The sequence below is a fragment of the Lissotriton vulgaris genome, chromosome 7 (assembly GCF_964263255.1).
Source record: "Lissotriton vulgaris chromosome 7, aLisVul1.2, whole genome shotgun sequence".
Taxonomy (NCBI): domain Eukaryota; kingdom Metazoa; phylum Chordata; class Amphibia; order Caudata; family Salamandridae; genus Lissotriton; species Lissotriton vulgaris.
Window position 1 is genome coordinate 662960291 of NC_141695.1, and position 20665 is coordinate 662980955.

The 20665-nt window shown below is 46.7% G+C and overlaps 1 protein-coding gene across 1 annotated transcript; it reads left to right on the top strand.

Moving 5' to 3' along the window:
* Positions 1 to 778: 778 nt before the first annotated feature.
* LOC147702210 (uncharacterized) lies at positions 779 to 2473 on the top strand. Its single transcript, XM_086928762.1, has one exon. It carries the CDS (start codon positions 779 to 781, stop codon positions 2471 to 2473), a length of 1695 nt encoding a protein of 564 aa, XP_086784888.1.
* Positions 2474 to 20665: the final 18192 nt, after the last annotated feature.

Here is a 20665-nt window from a genome sequence, read left to right on the forward strand (position 1 = left end):
CAAGAAATAGGAGAACAAGGCGTGGAGAAGCTAGTTGGCCTGAAAGGAAGAAGAGGCTGAGCTTGAAGCCAACTCCAGGAAGAACCCTTGCTCCTATATCCGAAGACTCAGATCTGGACGAAGGTGCACAGAATCAAGAACAGGAGGGTCCAAGAAGATCAAGGAGGGTGCGCGTGCCCTGCAGAAGATACTCCACTCCTGAGTGGACCTACCTAGCAGCAGATGTCTAGTGCACGGAGATCCGGGAGGGTGAGGGAAGTGACAGTGCCCAGTACTGACCCAATCATAACATTGGAAGTGGTGTTGTTGGTACCTGGACTTGAGATCGAAGGGTTGCTGACACTCACTGTCCCCAATCCTCCTTATCTGAGCAGAATAAGAGAAATGGTTTTAAACAGAGTAGAATTTCCAACTTTTGGTCCAACGATACCAGCACTCGAGGAGATCATTCTTCGCTTAGAAATTTTAGAATACGTGATTAGAGCTGCTGGAACACGCATGATTACAGACTGCTAAAGACTTTGTAAATAAACAAGATTGAGAAGATAACCTAGCGCCAAGTGGAAGAAGAAGAAATTTAGGGACTTTTCATTTAGTGGATGGAGAAAGGCTAGGGTTGTCTGTTGCTATAATTCAAAAGACTGATCTTGCAAGAGGGATTGTCAGCTTCCAGGTGTGGTTCGAAAATATCGAATAAGCAAAGAAAACACTGTTGAAGGATCAAAGAAAAGAGACTTTGTGTTGTGGCAGAAAAATAGAACTACACTGTCTTGAGATCATGGAGGCCGGCAACCCGAACCGCAAAGCAAAATGCATAGTAGGCACACTTTTAGTGGGAGTAATTTTTCTTATAGTTCTAGTAGTTACTGTATCATATATAGTGGGACATGAAAATGAAGAGAAGGCAACAAAAGAAGCAAAAGTTGTAGTAACATTGAAACCTACTACTGCTGGTAAAAAGGGGGACAATACAGAGAAAGATAAAGCTTTGCTAGCAGCAGAAGCTCGTAGGTTGCACGTAGATGAATCACAAGGAAATTTCAAATCAAATGCCTATGCTAAATTACTGTATGAATGCATTGATGCCATGGACGCAAAGGACTGCTACGTCTGCATGCAATTGCCAGCCTCTGTAGACGAAGGTATTAGGTATCATCATCTTCCATTGACTTATGGAATCACATGTAGTTTGTTGCTTAGTATATTTTATGGACGCGATAGCTTTGAGTATTATTTTTCAGATTTTGACGCTGTTTTACCAGAGGTCCCGGCCTACAAGCATATGAATAAGTGGGACTACTATAGGAGTGAAGATCGATTGAGGACATTTTTCATTCCTTGGAATACGCTGGATACTTCATATGCGAGAAGAAATAATTTGACTTGTAAAGTGCCAGAAATTGAGAAAAAGTTTATAGGGCAGGTGGATGATCGATATAGGAGGCAGAAGATCCTAAAGGCTTCGGGGCAATGGAAAACAGATTGGACAGAGGAGGAAAAGTCACACAAGAGGAAGGGTAGTAATGGTCCAATAGCTTTAGATCGAGTGCAAAGAGGGAAACTATGTTTATACAGGGGTAAAACCTACTATGAGAATGTGTTTGTGGGAGAAGTAAGTTGTGAACATGCTTTCCAAATAGAATACTATACCAAGGATTTCTTGAAAGGAATGCAGGTGATTCCGAATGTATATTTTGTCTGTGGAAGAAATGCATATGTGAAACTACCGGATAATTGGTACGGATCATGTTATTTAGCAATTGTCTTCCCCAAAATATACCATGCTAAAGATCTAGAAATCATAGAGGGAAGAACTCAAGCCAGAGGGAGAAGGGATGTAAGCAATGATGAGGTAGTTGGAGACGTATTTGGTGCCATGGTCCCTCTTTTAGGGCTAATACTGAATGATGTAAAGATTAGGAGATTGGCAACAGTTGTAGATAGGTTGTCTGCCAGCACTGCTAGATCACTGATGCTGGTGGAGGGAGAGATGCAATCGATAAGGGCAATGGTTCTTCAGAACCGACTTGCTTTAGACGTTCTGTTAGCTAAAGAGGGCGGAGTCTGTAAGGCTTTGAAGGTCCAGGAATGTTGCACTTACATTCCAGACAATTCAAAACCTCTTGAAAAGTATATACAGAATATCACTGAAATTCATTATGAGATTGAGGATCTGACAAAGGTAAATGTGTGGGAAAAAGTGGGTCATGGAATGGGTAAAGTTGGAGGTTGGTTTGCCAATCTAGGGAAGAGTTTCATTTGGTACATACTGAAACCTATCATCATAATAGTGATCTGTGTAATCTCATTGTGGGGGTTGGTGAGGTTGTATCAATGGTATAGATCAAATAGGTTGCAAAGATCCATGAGAGAGCAGGAGCAGAGGTTAGCTGCGATGCAGGATAACCAGTACAGGAGTCTGAGGGCTTTAGAGATGATGAAGCGAGGGAGCATTGCAACGAGTTCTGTTTGATTCAATTCATTCCCTCAGGGATGGTGTTGTGATGGTGATGACCTCTAAAGGTCATCAAAGGGGGGAACTGAGAGAGCGCAAATCAAGTAAAATGTAGAAGTGCACCATATTTACAAGCACGTTGCATAAGTCTAGTTAAAGGAACATATAAGAGTGTTGAATTTATAGAGTGCATACAGATAAGAGTGTTTAATTAATACAGAATGCATATATCAGTGTGAAAAGCTAATGTAGTAATGTTTAGAGATGTTAGAATGTTATTAAATTCCATGTTATGTGGCTGTTGCAGAGAAGAATGTAATGCTACCAAATGTAGAAATGTGTAGGCCTCATGGCAGTTCACTGAAAAGAAAACGTGCCTTTACAATTTCACATGAGATGGATTACTGTTGTTATAATTCAAAGTATTATTGATCATAGACTGAAAATATATGTTTTATAGAAGTGTTTCCTATAACCTGTGTGTATAATAAGTTAGAATACTGTTTAGGCTGAGAAATAAAGGTTCATAGAGTGCACAGGCCTGTTTCATGTAATTCTAGTAGGCCTGGAGAGATAAGGTTGTTTCTTTTGATCTGAATGTGCTAGTTAAAATCAGGTCGTGTTAAGCATAAATTGTGGACCATGCTCGGAGGTTTACGACTTGTGAGATAAGCTGGAGGCAGGAATTTGGGGCCCACTTCATGGGTGTCTGTTTGCAGGTGCGAGGGGGTTCCAATCAAGAGAGTGATGAATAGAGCTCTGTTCTGGGAGACAGGCACAGGCCTGGAGGAGGCTTCAGGAATTTCCTGGGGGGTACCGTCTTGCCGGAGAAAAGCCTGAGAAGCAAGGTCAACGCTAACAAGGAGCCCAGAGGAATATCAGCATGGAAAAAGCCAGAACCGACACCACGTGAGGGGTGTACGTGAGGGGCGTCTCTGAGGGGCGTTTCAACTGTAATTGTGATTTTGTATTAGGGACAGCACCCCTGGGTGGAGTTAGAGCAGATGGCCTGAGGAACCTTAGAGAGCGGATGGGTAGGCAGAGAGGGCATAACTGCGATGTACAGATTTACAACAAAGGCTAAGGGAAAGTGAGTGATTTTCTTTGGAAGTCACCACGGCTGACACCTTTTAGGTTAAGGTCCTGCTAAGTAGGGATGTCACCTAGTCTAGTGTAGGGACAGTCTAATCTGGATTTTTCTTCCTTTTGTAAATGACGCTCAAGTTACAACTTGTGTCTATTCTTGCAAACTTGCTGATCTTTGAATTAGTCTTGGTGATATTCTTCTGTCGCCTAAGAGCATTTAGAGAATTCATGTTTGTATTGATGCCAGTGTATCTTTTGAACCTTATATTGAGATGTTTGTATCTCCAGTTATCTTTGGCTTTATAATAAAACTTTAAAACTTATTCGTGGTAAGTGGTTCTTCAGAGTTGTGTAAAATCTTAAACTGATTAACCTAGTAGTGGATTGCTTTTTACTCTATGGCAGGTAACAAAGGTTCAGTCGACCTGAGTTGGGATCTAGATCTATATCTAGATCTGATAAGAGATCAAAAATCCCGCCGTAACAGTGTGCCGCATTGTAAATGCGGCGCACCATGGGTGGTGGAGCTGTGGCGCACTGTGGCGCACATTAACTGGCGATTCCCTGGGGATGCACCAGTTAACATAAATCTGCCCCTTTATTTTTCACTTTGCCATTAAGCCTATGTTGAGCATCACTGAGATGCCCAAGTCAGTCAATAACCAATTTATCGATTTTTCCTTCCAATATTTCCTTCGAGGCATTTATTGCTTCCAGGATGTGACCAGGTTTGGCATCCGAAGCAGGCGTGTGTCCTCCTGGCTCATTTACAATATTATAGTCTCCTTCAGAGTGTGGCAGTGTTTTGTTAGGACATGCCCACTTTCCCATTAGAGGGTGTTTTACTGATCTAGTATGACTCATTATAAATCCACGGCAGGAGGGTAGCCACCCAGATTTCAGCGCCAGTGAGCGCTGTACCAAACAGTACTATGGTAAGAAGCTTCCTGGTGTTGTTCTGTGCACCACACCTTGCACTCTCCATGTGCTGACTCAAGAATCAGTGACTCTGCGGCAGTTACATTTAGCACACTCAATCTGCCATCAAGGTAGTCAGAATGCGTACATGCAGTGAGCCTGTACGTTCAGCAACGTCCAACATGTCCCCTCTGACTAGCATACCCACCAACTTGCATCACCCCTGTTTAAAGCGTTGTTGCAGGGGTCAAGAATTCTATACTGTCTAGGTAACGAGGTTGCTTACATGTAAATTCATGAGATTAAACATTACTAACCAAGCCAGTGTACAGCGAATGTCACCCATTTTTTGATTCAGGCTACTCGCCGGTCAGGGCCCACAGATCTGTGCCTTACTTTCTCCCTGCTCCATGTGGCAATGAGTTTCACAAGATCTCCACTTACTGCGAAACTCACTTTTATCTCCGTGGCCATGCTAGACCCTGTGCGCTCACTCCCTTCTTAGCTCAGGCTTTCTCCGAAATTAGTCAGGGTGGGATGCCTGGAAAATCCATCAGCTCATCCCAATATTCCGGGTCCCTCAGGAGGCCACACTTGCCACTCACCAACATCCTCTTTGTTGAACTTGGCTCAGGTCCGCCACTACTGGGCTCCTCCATTCTTTCTGACTTCTTTTTTGCTTTTTACTTTTGCTTTCTGCCACTTGGGCTGGAGCTGCTATGTCTGGGAACAGACACCTCTAAGCCCCTCTACTGCCGCGCAGCTCCAGCTCAGATCCCTGCTCAGCTGTCCTTCTGCTCATTGTCGCCACATTGGGGTTGATTGCAACCCCCATGGAGCACAGCATAAGCAAAACTCTGGGCCCAATCCCCTGGCCGAACCTCCCCAACTTTCTATCCCGCAAAATCGCTTTGAAATCTGTGGTTCTAGAAGAGTCAGATGAGTGCTCTCTAGGCTCCGCTGTCTTCAGGGTGGCTCGGGATGCCGCTGAGGCAGCGGGAGCTCTCTAAGCTGCAACCATCTTATTGCGTGGCTTGGCCATGTCCCAAATACTGTATGGAGGTCACTGGGTATAACTTGCTAATTGCAGAACTAGATTTCCACAACATTGTGTACAGCAGACTCCTGAAAACACAGCTAGTGTAAGTATGGAGCTGAGAAGCCAGACATCATTCCACTCTCCATTGGTATCATCTGATTATGATCCTAGGTTTTGCACAATTTACACAAATCTTTCTAGGGAAATAGTAGGCTTAGGGGTAACAAGCGCTATATAAATACAAACCTTTTTTCCTCCTCTATCGTTCTGCTATCATTCCAAATGCAAATAACTGACTAACCTATCCACCACTTAAAATGTACTCGCATGTTTCACTTTACTAATTCAACACTAATTCTCTATGGGTCGCGGAGTAGCGTGCTACTCGCCAAAAAAGCGCTTTGACGCCTCGTCAGGGGTAATAAGCACTATATAAATGCAATTACAATACAAAAATACAATATGAGGTCCTGAGTACTTTCCTGTTCTACTTCTATAAACCTAAACTTAAGAATCAGTCTTGTTTGTGCACCATCCCTCCAACTACGTTCGAATGAATCAAGAAAAATGGCGCTTCCAAAAATGAAAAACAGCCTTCGATTAATTAAATCACTGGATTGATTACTGAAATCCTTGCTGAGTCTGCTCCAGGCGAGGTCGCCCCCATGCGCTGCGCCTGCCCGCTGACTGCCTGAGCTGCCCTGACAAGCTGTTCTGCTGCCTCCTGCTACTTTCCCACTCTGCTGCCTCGTGGTTGTCTTCGCTGCCGCTTTTGTTGCAGCTTTTGTTTTTCTTCCCCTCCTTGGGTTGCCTTTCACCCGTGCTGCTTCTCTTTTTCTCTGCTGCCTCCTGTTTCCCCCCCTTCTGCTGCCCTCCCCCTTCCTTGGGTGCCACTCCCGGCCGCCGGACGCCCCAGCCGCCGCTGAGCCATCCTCAGTCCCCCTTCCCGCCACTGACCTCCGCTGACTCCGCCCCCCTGCTGCCAATTGGCCGACCCGCCCTCCCGGCTCCTTACTTATGACGCCCCCAGAGCGACCGTGCAGCGGACGCGCGCAGCGGGAGTGCCGATTGAGCGCCGAAGGTGCGCCAAAGGTAAGCCCGTCTGCGCCCGTCCGCGCCTGGACCGCGCCCAGTGCCAGGACCCCTGGTTCCCGCAGACACCAACCCACCCGCCGGACCTACGACGCCACCGAACTCTACGCACTCAACGCCGGTCGAATCCCGGGCTGCTATCGTGCCACCCCGAGACGCACCCACTGACCCTTCTGCTGCCACTCCTGCAAGTTCACCTGCATCCGGACCTGCACTACATCTGCATCGATCAAGCCGAGCCCCAGCAGCAACCACCTCAAGTGCATCCTGCTCAATACCCGCTCCATCCACAGACACGCCATCGAGCTCTGGAACCTGCTCGACACCACAGCCCCAGACGTCGCCTTCCTCACGGAAACCTGGATGAAAGCCTCCTCAGCGTCCGGCATCGCCATCGCCATCCCGGACGGCTACAAGATCATCCGGAGGGACCGCGCCAACCAGACAGGAGGAGGCATCGCCATCATCCACAGGAACACCATCCGCATCACGACCAACACCGATGACACCCTCGCACCCGCCGAACACCTGCACTTCCAGATCCACATCAACCCCAAGACCACCCTCAGAGGCACCCTCATCTACAGACCCCAGGGACCATGCACACAATTCAGCGAAGACATCGCCGACTTCATCAGCCCGCACGCCCTCCTCTCCGCTGACTACATCCTCCTCGGGGACCTCAACTTCCAGCAAGGACATCACCTTCATCCACGCCACTGGACTCCACTGGACGGACCACAGCTGCGTCCACTTCAGCTTCAGAAGGACCACGATCCACCACCACCAGCAACAGGTTGCACGCAGAAGCTGGAACAAGATCACAGCCGACCAGCTTGCGACTTCCCTGAGCATGAACCCTCCCACCAGCACAACGAACCCACGCCAGGGGGCCACCAACCTCGCAAAGTGGATCAGCAACTGCGCAGACAACCTCGCCCCTCTGAAGACCCCGCCTAGCAGACCCGGCAGCAAGAAAGCCCCATGGTTCACCGACGAACTCAAGAGCTCCAAGAAGAACTGCCGAGCCCTCGAGAAAGCCTGGCGCAGAGACCCAACACCGAACAACATGGCTGCCCTCAAGCTCGCCACCCGAAAACACCACCAACTGATCCACGCCACCAAGAAAACTGCATTCAAGGAACGACTGGACAACAACGCACACAACAGCAAGGAACTCTTCAACATCGTTAAAGAGCTCTCCAACCCCAACGCCAGAAACAACAACATCACCCCTTCACAAGACCTCTGCAACTCCCTGGCCTCCTACTTCCACAACAAGATCGCGGACATACACAACAGCTTCAGCACTCAACCGACGCACGCCACGACTGAACCACCGCCCCCCACCACCACCCTCCGCGCCTGGACCCCGATCAGCACCGAAGACACCATCCGCACGATGAACTCCATCCACTCCGGATCTCCGACCGACCCCTGCCCTCACCACGTCTTCAACAAGGCCGACGCTGTCATCGCACCCCACCTGCGGGACATCATCAACACCTCCTTCGACACCGCTACCTTTCCGGAGAGCTGGAAGCACGCCGAACTCAGCGCCCAACTAAAGAAGCCATCAGCCGACCCCACCGACCTCAAGAACTACCGCCCCATCTCGCTGCTCCCGTTTCCTGCAAAAGTCATTGAGAAGACCGTCAACAAGCAGCTGGCCGCCTTCCTCGAGACGAACGGATCCCTCGACCTCTCGCAGTCTGGTTTCCGGGCCAACCACAGCACCGAGACCGCCCTGATCGCAGCCACCGATGACATCCGAGCGCTGCTCGACAACGGAGTAACAGCGGCCCTCATCCTCCTAGACCTCTCCGCGGCCTTCGACACTGTCTGCCACCGTACCCTAGTGCAGCGCCTCAGCAACGTCGGAATCCAGGAGAAGGCACTGGAATGGATCCTCTCGTTCCTCGCCGGAAGGACACAGAGAGTCCGCCTCCCCCCGTTCAGATCCGAGGCGACTGAAGTCATCTGCGGCGTTCCACAAGGATCTTCACTCAACCCCACCCTCTTCAACGTGTACATGAGCCCCCTCGCAGCCATCGCACGCCAACACAACCTCAACATCATCTCCTACGCTGACGACACCCAGCTGATCCTCTCCCTTACCAACGACCCCGCCACCGCCAGAGCCAACCTACACGAAGGGATGACAGAAGTAGCCAAGTGGATGATGAACAGCCGCCTTAAACTAAACTCGGACAAGACGGAAGTCCTCATCCTGGGATCCTCACCCTCCGCCTAGGACGACTCCTGGTGGCCCCCCGCCCTGGGCAGCGCACCCAAACCAACAGACCACGCACGCAACCTGGTCTTCATCCTGGACTCCTCCCTCTCCATGACAAGACAAGTCAAAGCCGTCTCCTCATCGTGCTTCAACATCCTGCGCATGCTACGTAAGATCTTCCGGTGGATCCCCACTGAGACCAGGAAGACGGTCACCCAGGCCCTTGTCACCAGCCGACTGGACTACAGCAACTCCCTCTACGCCAGAACCTCCACCAAACTCCAGAAGAGACTCCAGCAGATTCAGAACGCCTCAGCACGACTCATCCTGGACATCCCCCGTCGCAGCCACATCTCCGGACACCTGAGAGATCTGCACTGGCTCCCGGTCAACAAGAGAATCACCTTCCGTCTCCTCACCCACGCACACAAAGCCCTGCACAAACAAGGCCCAGGATACCTCAACAGCCACCTCAACTTCTACGCTCCCACACGCCAGCTTCGATCGACCGGCCACGCCCTCGCCGCCGTCCCCCGTATCCGAAGAGCCACCACAGGAGGAAGGTCCTTCTCCTACCTGGCCGCCAAGACTTGGAACTCCCTCCCGACCCACCTCAGCCTGACCCAGGACCACCTTGCCTTCAGGAAGCAGCTCAAGACCTGGCTGTTCGAGCAGTAGCGGACCCCCCTCCCCTAGCGCCTTGAGACCCTCCGGGTGAGTAGTGCGCTATATAAATGCTTTGATTGATTGATTGATTGATTGATTGCTCATCTCTCAGTATTAAACAACATATTTACAACCAAATTGTTCTGGCAGTCTTTTGGATGCAACCAACAGGACCATACTACACACTTGAAACTGGGTTTCTAATTATGGACCCACATAAGTAAATGCAGGGCCTCTGCCAACCCATGCTAAATATTCCGAACGTTAACCTTCACCGTCTATTCCACTAAAACATGGAGATGTCTGTGGCAACAGCATGAGCGTGACTGCTACATGAACTTCATGCGAAAAAAACTTCATGAAGAAAACCACCTGCTAGTCCTCTACACAAACCTGAAATAAATGCAGGATGCTAATATAACAATGATATGCGATATTTCAGCATCTAGACCTTTTACACCTAATATGTCGTTTGTGTGTCTTCCTCAATTTACTTAAGGCCACCATTATCTTATAGTTGGTGAAATTTCAGGCCTCTCACATAGGGGCAATTACAACTTAAAATTCTCTCGAGCCAGACCTAAAACCTGTGGACCGAGATAATGTTATCCATATTTCTGTTAAAGGTGATCAGTGCATCTTCTTATTTGAGATGCATCTTGCTTCAATTTCTCTTCTTGTACCTTGTTTTCACTTCTTTTATGCTATCATCCGAACTAAAATACACAGTCTACTTTGTCTAGAAATATGTTGCATTTATTAAGGCACAATCGCCCGGGATATATTTCATTATTTTTGTATATTCTATGGATCTTTATTATATTTTTATTTTATGTTGTAATGTAAGCTATGTGCATGAGCTATATGGCTTTTCAGGCACAAGCATAACTGTCTGCTCTGTTGAACTATAATGAAAGCCTACTCCTATCCTCCCTTACATTATTTTGCCAAAGAAAAAGTGAACATTTTATTCAGTCATCGCCTCCTGTTAGTAGAGCTTCCTTGTTTTTCATGGTGTTTCATTCTTAATGTAAAGGCACCATGTAAATGTTCCTTTTCAAATCAGTGTTGTGTCTCCTTGTCTCTACTGCAAATGCATATATATTTTCCGAAGAATATGATGTTTATCTAATTCTTCTGGCAGAGCGACCACCATTTAATATACATTTTATTGTAAAACCTTTTACTTGAGCAATACCCTGGACATTCATCTGTTTTGCCCATTTGCATTCTTGCTGCAAGCGCAACACTGTGTAGGGCCTCATTTAAGGCATCATAAAGATGGAGAGCGGTTGAACCACCGCCGGCACCGTGTTGGTCAGGAGACGGACCGACAGGCAGGCAGCGGTCTGACCGCCTAGTTAGGATGTGACCACCGTGATGGAGGTTGGAAATTGCTTTTTTGCGATGCAGCATGTGCTGCGGGAAAGGAAAAGGGCTGCAGCACAAGTGGAATAAGGCACTTTGTGCACATCCATGCAACGTGTGCCAGGTACCATGTGGTGCCACGGTGCATGGATGTGTGGGGGGACACTACATGTGTCTCCAGGACCTCTTAGCAGTTGCACCCCAAAGTCAATTTCCGCATGCCTTTTCATGGCAGTCGGACCATCATGAAAAGTGAGTCGGAAAGGGACATCCTAATCCATATGGCTGTGCCCGCGCAGCACCACCTCGATGAAAGGGATAGGAGTCCGATCGCCACCCTGATGGGATCTTGGATCCTGTTGGAGGCAGCGCTACTTCACCCCTGGCCTCTGCTGTCTGCCCACCTGCATTGTAACGAGGCGGTTGGACCAATGGCCTGTATGTCGGTGGGAATGACAGTCTGTCTGTGGGGATCCCACCGACACCATAATTAGGCCCTTAAAGTCAACAGAAGTGGGCCCCGGGACGTAGCTTAACCCGTTGCATGCATTGGACGGCCCCTGATGGTCCGACGCCACGGCGATCTGCGTACGCATGGAATATTGCCGCACCGCTGCAAAATTGCGGCCATGTCCAAGTGGTTAATGGGGGTGCATAGGGTGGAACACCATCCTAATAATTTCCTTGCCGGGTCTTGGCCTGACAATGATTGTCAGATCAGGGAAGAACATTGTTGCCAAGTAAATCAGGCAGCACACATCATGACAAAATATGATAATATTGTTTCACATTTTTAAATGAAAAGAAGTGTATATCTTTAACATGCAATAGCGTTTCACCATAGTACTTCAGATTGTAACACAGCATACAGAGGCATTAATTAAAGTGATAGTTTTAAAACACGAACGTAGAAATGATAAATGGAGCGTCATCATAGTCATTTAAACAAACACAAGGTTTTTGTACAGCACACTGCTTTATCTCACACATTTGAAAGTAATCTCATATGTGATAATCAAGAAGAAGGAGGCGAAATAAAAGGTAAAATAAAATATTTGCCTAGGATCAGGGTAGTTCTTTCTCTCACCAATTTTACATCAAAGGTTACCGCTTTATTGCAAATTCTTGCCATATGAGGTCAGAACGTGGGGGCCGGCAGATGACATATGACAGCTCGAATCGTTTTGGACTTAAAGATCTAAGAGGACACTAAGATGAGCCAAGCATCTGGCATGCTCTTTCAGTGGCTTATCCACCTCTAATATTGGGCCTTGGATGGCAGTGACCCACAAAAATGTGTGTGGTGCGCAGTCATGGAAATAGGCAATGATATGATTGGGTCCCTGCCCATCATTCGCTCCACATCAGTGTGCCAAATGCAGAGTTTTAAGTGGGTTGGGTTTTGCCAGGTCCCACATGCAACTGTGGTAAGCCTTGAGCTAATCCACAGCAATAATGCAGTCCTTCTTTAAATTTAATTTTAACTTCATCATGCATTCTGATCAATGCACAGTGCAGTAGATTCATGTCCCTCTCAGGCCATATTTGTGTGTTTTCACCAATTTGGACACAGTGCTTCAGAAATTGAAGTTAGGTCTTGAATGATGTGTTCCTTGCTTAAGCAGTAGTTTTCTTCTATCACAATCTGTGGGTGTACATAAGAAGTATCAGAGGCAGGATCAGCATTCCAGTGATTTTATTTGGCCCTGTTGGGTCCTAACATCACCCAGCCTTGTTCAATTTCACCAGATTCAATTCGGATCTTCAATGCCCACAAAGCATCATCACCTACTTTCCTTAGGCTCTTCCTGTCTGACACCCATCTGTCTCTGCAGTGTGACAGTAGGTATTGGTGCCAGTGTTTGTGTTTGTTCCATATCTACACAGAGAACAGCCGAGCAATCAAGTACCATTTACTGACAGGTAATTAGCATAACAAAGATTAGCTCTTATAGCGCTTCATGTTGTGTCGTTCTGAAGCAGTATAAATAATGAATGTTCTTATAAATTGGGGCACATGGTATGCACAGTTGCTGGAATCACAGTTGCATGTTTGACTTTAGAACTGGCACCGGTTCAGTGACAAAATATTGAAGCCACAAATATTGTGGTATACTAATATTGTGCCAAAAATATCAAACACACAAAATATTTCTTTCCTATACTTTTAATGAAATGAACACAAATATTGGGAAGAAATATTGTTAAACACTAAGGAGCCGATTAGGATGGTGGACGGATTGCCCCTACCGGGCTGGCGGTAGCCACCGCCGGCCTGGCGGGGCAATCTGTCCGCCATCCTCACAGAAATGACCCCCCCGCCACATTAGGATGGCGGGGGAGTCCGCGGCGGATGGCAAGACCGTCCGCCGCGACCGGCGGAAAAAAGTGCTTACACATGGTGGCGTGTCTGCGAGACACCGCCAACCATATTAAGATGCTGGCGGTCCTATGCCTATGCATTTCCACAGCGGCATTGCCGCCATGGAAAGGCATACGGTCTTTGCTTTGGGAGCCCGTAGCTGGCCCCCAGGGTGAAGGGAGGCGTGGGGGGTACACATGAGGGGTACCTATGGTACCCCCATGCGTTTCAAAGTACAACATGGCAGGCACTGCGCGGTGCCTGTCATGTTGTGCTTTGAAACGCCCAACATGCATTTTTTAGCATTGCGGCGGATGGTGCTTTCAACACTGCCCGCCGCAATGTTAAAAATGCGGGATGCACCCACCACTGTAGCGGGTGCATCCTAATTCGTCGTACGGGACCTCCGCCCCTGTGGCGGATGGTCAGTTCCTACGACGGGATGGCGGACGGACAAAGTCCGTCCGCCATCATAATCGGCCCCTAATTGCGAAGACAAAAATACAGTTTTGTAACATATATATAGTTGAAAATAATAAACATTGAGCAGCCATATCAGCAGTGGCAGTCCGAGTTCGGTGAGCATGGCGGTCCGACCTCCATATTATGAGTTGGGCAGATTGCCTTTGTGAAGACCGCCGAGACCTCCAGCAGACGGCTGACTGCTGGGTTCGCAATCGGGGATAGGCAACCGCCATTGGGTGGTATAGGAGAGCTGCACTGCCGTGCATATTACGAGTTGCCTGATCCACGAGAAGACTGGGGCGGTCCGACTGCATGCTTCAAGGTGGCGGTGATGAAGGATTTGGAGTGCATATTCAACCCTTTCTTCTTCTTCCAGGCAGATTCTGACATGCATCCCTTTCTCCAAGTCCCCCCTTCACAGCAGGATCTTCACCAGCCGGATTACAACCCAGTTTGGGCCGATCTTCAGGTGAGTCCTTTTCGAACCATATACCCATTGCCAGGGTTGCCCATTTATGGGCTACACCACGGTAATGGGTATATGGCATTTTATCAAATTTCTCATTAATATTTATGGATCCGACACATATGCGGTCCAAATGCACACACAGGCATCAATAGATTTGTGAAAAAATGTCATCACCGCATCAACTGTGGCGGCCCTGTTGTCAACTCATAATACGGCAGTCTTTGAGCTAACAGCGTCATGGGCTGCTAGCAGGGAAGGACGCAGTCCTATGGCGGTTGGAATGCCAAACTTGTATTAAGGCCCTAAATATATTAATATTTAACAGTAATAAAATTAAAAGTAAATATATTTAAATAATTACAAAATATGTATAAATGTTATACTTAATTTGAAAAAATCATGTGTATCTATGTGTTTAGTTAAACATACATAATTTAAAACAATTATTAAAATGTTAATTTTAATTTATATTATAATTTACACATTTTTTGTAAACTTAAAAAATATAACAAATAAATATATATAGGTTAACATTTACTATTCCCACTCCAGTCTGTCTAACTGCAGGGAAAGCGTTGGAATCAGGAGGGGTAGAATTCACTATTCGCATTCCAGTCTGTGCAACAATAGGGAAAGCGTTGGGCTCAGGAGGGGTACACATTATTATTCCCACTCCAGTTGGTGCAAAAGTAGCAAAAGGGTTGGATGCAGAAGGGGTAACATGTACTATTCCCACTTCAGGAGCCCCCAAAATCACTTTCTGACAGTTTCTGCCATTTCGGAAAGGCCAACATGAAAAGGCTGTTAGAAACCGACAATGTAATCCCGACAGAGGAGCCGAGGCAAGTCCCGCAGTCATTCAAGGGATTGCAATTTTGCTGCTCTTCCGACAGGCTCTGTGAACCCTTTTGAAAGAGGAGAGGAATCCCCCCACGGGTTTCTTTCCAACCACCATCATCGTAATATAGCTATTGGAGGGATAACCTCGATGTCGTACGGAAAGACTCTGACAGACTGTTTGAGGCTTTCCGCCCGACATCAAAATCAGGCCCTTTGATATTTTTAACATTGATATTAACAACAGAGATATTTTTAACATTGATATTACTTACCTTAAGATGGATATTCTTGTCAACAATATTTTTGCTCACAATATTTGTGCATCACAATATTTTTCCTTGATACTTTGTCTGAATACCACTGGCACCTACATGTCATCAACATTTTGTAAATCATTCTGAGATGGCTCTTACAGCGAACAGTTGCCAAATCACAGAGTCTTCTCAAAGACATCCTGTTTGTCATTGCAGAAACATAAATAACTGGGCATGACTCCTACATGCACATATCACAATTCCCAGAAACTTCCAAGTAACTGTGCAGCACAAGGTTTCTTGATGTAACTCTGTAACAGTGCTTCCCTACCACAGAGAATTCTTGTGCCTTGTCACTCAGCAGGTAGATGTACATGCCCTTCAAAGTCTTTAGATCTTTTTTACAATTTAGCATGTGCACAAGGGAACCAGCTCCAAATAATAAAGGTAATTTACACACTTCCATTCCATGTATATGTAAACATCCATCTGGGCACATGCCCACACTCACACACAAAAACCATCTATAAGTGCAGACATCAATACAGACACACAGGCATACACTTTAACCATGTACACAAGGTGAAGTTGAATCCACTCATGCTCACAAACTAACCAACAAAAATCCTTGCACAAATAACAGAAATCCACAATAACCTTACGCGTGCAGTCTTATCCACATTTAGTTATCCATCTGTCCACTCAAATTCAGAGTTCATCAAAACATAAATTCAGCCTCCCACTCACAATATTGCCCACCAACTAACATCACCACTCACATCTTCATCCATTTAATTGTGTATTAATACAGCCATTCACTCCTCCACACATAACATAACATAACATAACAACATTCACCTCTAAGGTCAATTTGAGGAGAAAATAACATGTTTGTATGCAACCATCCATACTTAACCGTTTTACTTGCTCAACAATCCGTGAATTTACCAATCCATACAACCGTAATGAAACATATGGATCAAATAGGCGAGGGTGTCTGCTGTAGACTGTGCTGTACTTGGTATTTGAGAGAGGAGGCTTCACTAATACTTCTTTGTTTCTATGTGTTCTGTGACAGCAGAAAGATTGTACTGCTAGCAATAGTATCAGAGAGAGAAACTTACACTAATGTTACAATGATGGTCTGTTCCTTTAACCTTTTCCATGCTCATGAGGAGCTGAGCTCGTCATGAGGCACGGTGCTCCGGTGCTCATGACGAGCTCAGCTCGTCATGGGCTGTGGAACGCTCAGGTGCAGGGAGAATTCCCCTGCTGTGCTGAGCGTTCCATGGGAGCCAGTGCACCTGTGACAAGCTCAGCTCTTCATGAGCACAGGAACTCCGTGCCTCATGACGAGCTGAGCTCGTCATGAGCATGCGGGCACTGTGCGTGCCCCCCTCTCCCCCAGCACAGCAGGGGAATTACCCCCGGAGCGAAGGGGTTAAGTAGGGAAGGTTGTACTTCTGTACATGCTTCACCTTGAGGAATGGAAGCCATCACTGTTGATGCCTTGCTGTATCATTTTGATGTGTACGATGTTGTGCTGTACTTTTTCTTTGAAGATGGGAAACTTGTCAACTCATGTACATGGTGTACCTGTTCTATGAGGAAGGTAAACCTATAGTGCTAATGCCTAGCTGTTACTGTTCTATGAGTGATACTTACACTGCAGATGATGTGCTGCAACTATTCTGTGAGGGAAGAAAGCTTGTACTCTCATTAATCACACACATTGTTGTGTACCTGTCTGTTCGCGCAGCTTTCCATTATTTTACATTAAGGGGGTGTTCCATGGGTGCTACCAGTGTCGGGATAATGATTTTAGGGGGCTGAGCAAGTAACTGGATTCAGAGAAACCTGACATACTCTTCGTGACAGAAACCTGGCTCACCGCAGAGTCGACCCCAGACATTCTTGCGGCAGTGCCCCCGGGCTACTACATCCTTCCAGCCAATAGACCTACCGGGAAATCGGGAGGCAGGGTCGCAGCCATCATCCAACATCCACTTAGATTCTCTGCCTTAAACGCGGCTGGTATGCCCTCAGTTGATTGTCTTATTCTAAAACTTGAATCTTCCCTGTCCCCCCTTATTTGTGACCTTGTCTACCGTCCCCCACAACACATGCCTGGCTTCCCTTCTGTGTTCGGCGATATGCTATCCCAACTAATAATGAATAACTCAAAAACATTGATCATTGGCGATTTTAATTACTGGCCCACAGATGTTAGGGAGAGTTCTTGCTCCTCTGACTTCACTGACCTTCTATCCGGTATGAACTGCATTCAGCATATACAGTCCGCTACGCATGTCAAGGGACACGTTCTAGATCAAGTTTGGACGTCCAACCTGGATATTACTCAACCTCTCATCTGTCCGTGCCCATGGTCAGATCACTACAATATTACGTTCTCTATAGCCTGTGCTCCCCATATAAAACAGGTTCTCACTGTGAACCACATGGCTAGAAACTGGAACAGGGCCAATCTTAATGAGTTCTACACTTTACGTAGTGCCTCCTCCCCCGTCGAGCAAGACTCCTTAGACAGTCAGGCCATCAGTATTAAACACTGGCTCGAATCAGCCAGTGATATTGTTGCACCATTTAGGGGAAATAAACTAAAACGCCCCCATGATGCTCAGAGATGGGTCTCGGATTAATTTAAAAAAAATAAACTTACACTTAGGCAGGCTGAACGTAGTTGGAGGCGAGACTACGCACCTGCTAAAAAAACTCTGTTAATGGCACGGCTTAAAGACTATAAACTAGCTATTCTCCAAGACTTCATATTTCTCCCTGAAGATTATTGATTCTGCTACTAAGACCAAGGATATATTTTCCATAGTTGAGGAGCTTTCACACCCTGATAGAGTGACTATCAAGCCCCTCCCCTCTCAGACTCTCTGTGACTCCCTCAACTCTTTTTGTTATGGATAAAATTGCTAAGATTAAAAGCAGCATCTCTTCTTCCACACCATCTTTTATTCCTGTGCCTACCATTAAATACTCCCATATAGTGGCCCAGATACCCCTGAAATCCGAGGACGAGTTCTTCGCTCTATTAAAAAAGGTAGGCTCAGGCTCAACTGCAGATTGTTGTCCTCCTCACATTTTACAAGAAGCTTTCACCATTTGCCCCAAAGCCCCTCTGGCACTCCTCAATAACTCTCTCAGACTAGGCTCGGTCCCCAACTCCTTTAAGATAGCTGAGGTCGTCCCCATTCTGAAGAAACCTAATGCTGACCCTTCTTTAATGAGCAAATTTCGTCCCATCTCGTTGCTTCCTTACCTCAGCAAGGTGCTCGAGGCTCATGTCACAAATTTCTTTAGTTCATTCATTGAACGCTCCCAGTTCCTTGACCCGCAACAAGCTGGCTTTAGGCCAGCTCATTCTACTGAGTTAGTCATCCTCTCAGTTATGGATGAACTTAGGAGGGGAGTGAATCTTAAGACCAGCCAGGCCCTAGTGCTCCTGGATTTGTCGGCTGCCTTCAACACAGTCGACCATAACATCCTTATCGACCGTGTCGGCGACGCCGGCATCCAGGGGCCGGCCCTCAGGTGGATTTCCTCTTTCCTCTCCAACCGACACCAGGCAGTCCGCCTCTGCAACTTTTCTGTGGAAAAAGTTAAGCTGACTTGTGGAGTCCCCCAGGGATCCTCCCTTTCCCCCCTTCTTTTTAACTTGTATCTGACTCCCCTCATTCGGTCCCTAAGTGGAAGCCAGGTCACCGCTTTTAACTATGCAGACGACATTCAGCTGGTCTTCGATATCGATTCCTCAGACCACTCAATCCATAACTTCCAGTCCACCATGTGCCTCATCAGTAATTGGATGGAGGCCAATTATCTAAAATTCAACCCCGATAAGACTGAGCTGATCTTGACCGGAGGTACTTCCAACCCATGGAACTCTAACTTTTGGCCTCCTCGCCTTGGTGTACCTCCCTGCCCTGCTGATTCTACAAAAAGCCTGGGGGTCATAATCTGTAAAGATCTTTCCATGAAGTCCCGGATTAGTGCAGTGGTATCTTCCTGCTTTTTCCACCTCCGCAGAATTCGTAAGATTTCCCGATTTTCAACTATGGAGGCTTTAACTCTGGTCCTTCTGGCCCTAGTTATCTCCCATATCGACTATGCCAACTCACTCTACGTTGCCATCCCCGCTTACCAGCTTCGTCGTTGCACCTGCTACAAAATCAGGCAGCCAGACTACATTTTCACCAACCAAGACACCATCCTGTCCGCCTTTTGCTTAAAAGCCTTCATTGGCTCCCTGTGGCCAAACGCTGTGATTTTAAACTAGGCTGTATCACGTTTAAAGCACTGTCCGGCCTTGGTCCATCCTTTATTTTTTCCCTGCTTCACCGGTCTCTTCCTTCTCATAATCTTCGTTCCTCTCATCTGACTCTACTCACAACCCCTACTTTTTTCCGTAAGAAACACAGTGGCCTCAGATTCTCTTTTCTTGCCCCCTCCTTCTGGAACTCACTTTCCTTTGAACTTAGATCAATCACCCCTATTCCCATTTCAGATCCCGTTTGAAAACTTTACTGTTCTGCCAGGCTTACGAGTAACGTATTATTTGCTCACTAATCTTCACTGTTGATTCTCTGTTTCTCCCCCGCTCACAGCGCCATGAAACCGTTTGGTGTAAGTGCGCTTTAGAAATGATTTTAACATAACATAACAACAACGTAAAATTAAGTACAATCTTCTGCTCACTAAAGCACACATGATGCCAACCAAACTATCAGAAATAGAGGCCACAAAAAACTGTTGATATGTGTCTTTCAAGGGCCTCCAAATATCCACTGGATAAAGAGAGAGAGAGAGGTAGAGGTAGGCAGAGAGTAGAGAGGTGTAGATAAGGAAATAGACAGAGGCAAGCTAGATAGACAGAATGTTTACTTTTGCAGGGGCTCCTGTGCAATTGATCACTTTGCCCATTCCTTAAAAGGTCTCTGAGTGGTACATGGGGGTTCCTGTGCAACCATTCACTGCGTTTGGCTCAAAGCCCTATTTGCTAACAACAGTAGGCAGGGATTTGAGCCAAAAATAACACCTCTTTGAAGCTGGTGAAAAAAGAAGAAATGCTTTTATGTTCCTTAACCTTTCCCACTATAAAGCACACATTCACAGTGGGAAGAGTTTTAACATTAGGCTAAGCATAGTATTTTGTACTTGAAGGGTATCATTCCTCTATAAAACCTGTTCCAGATATTGTCAGGCCAAGATCTGATTAAGAAACATTTAGGGGGATGTCCCACCCTATAAACCCCTTCTGAAGCTACGTTCCTGCACACAACCCAAACATTATTGACTAAGCTATGACCCTGAATGGGCCATCGGTCCAAAAATACAGATTATCGGTCACCACATTCTTCAGTTCCTCAGACAATTTAGCAGTTTTAT

Bases quoted from the DNA above. Each gene is read 5' to 3' on its own strand.
- LOC147702210 (XM_086928762.1), top strand. From the start codon at position 779: ATGGAGGCCGGCAACCCGAACCGCAAAGCAAAATGCATAGTAGGCACA.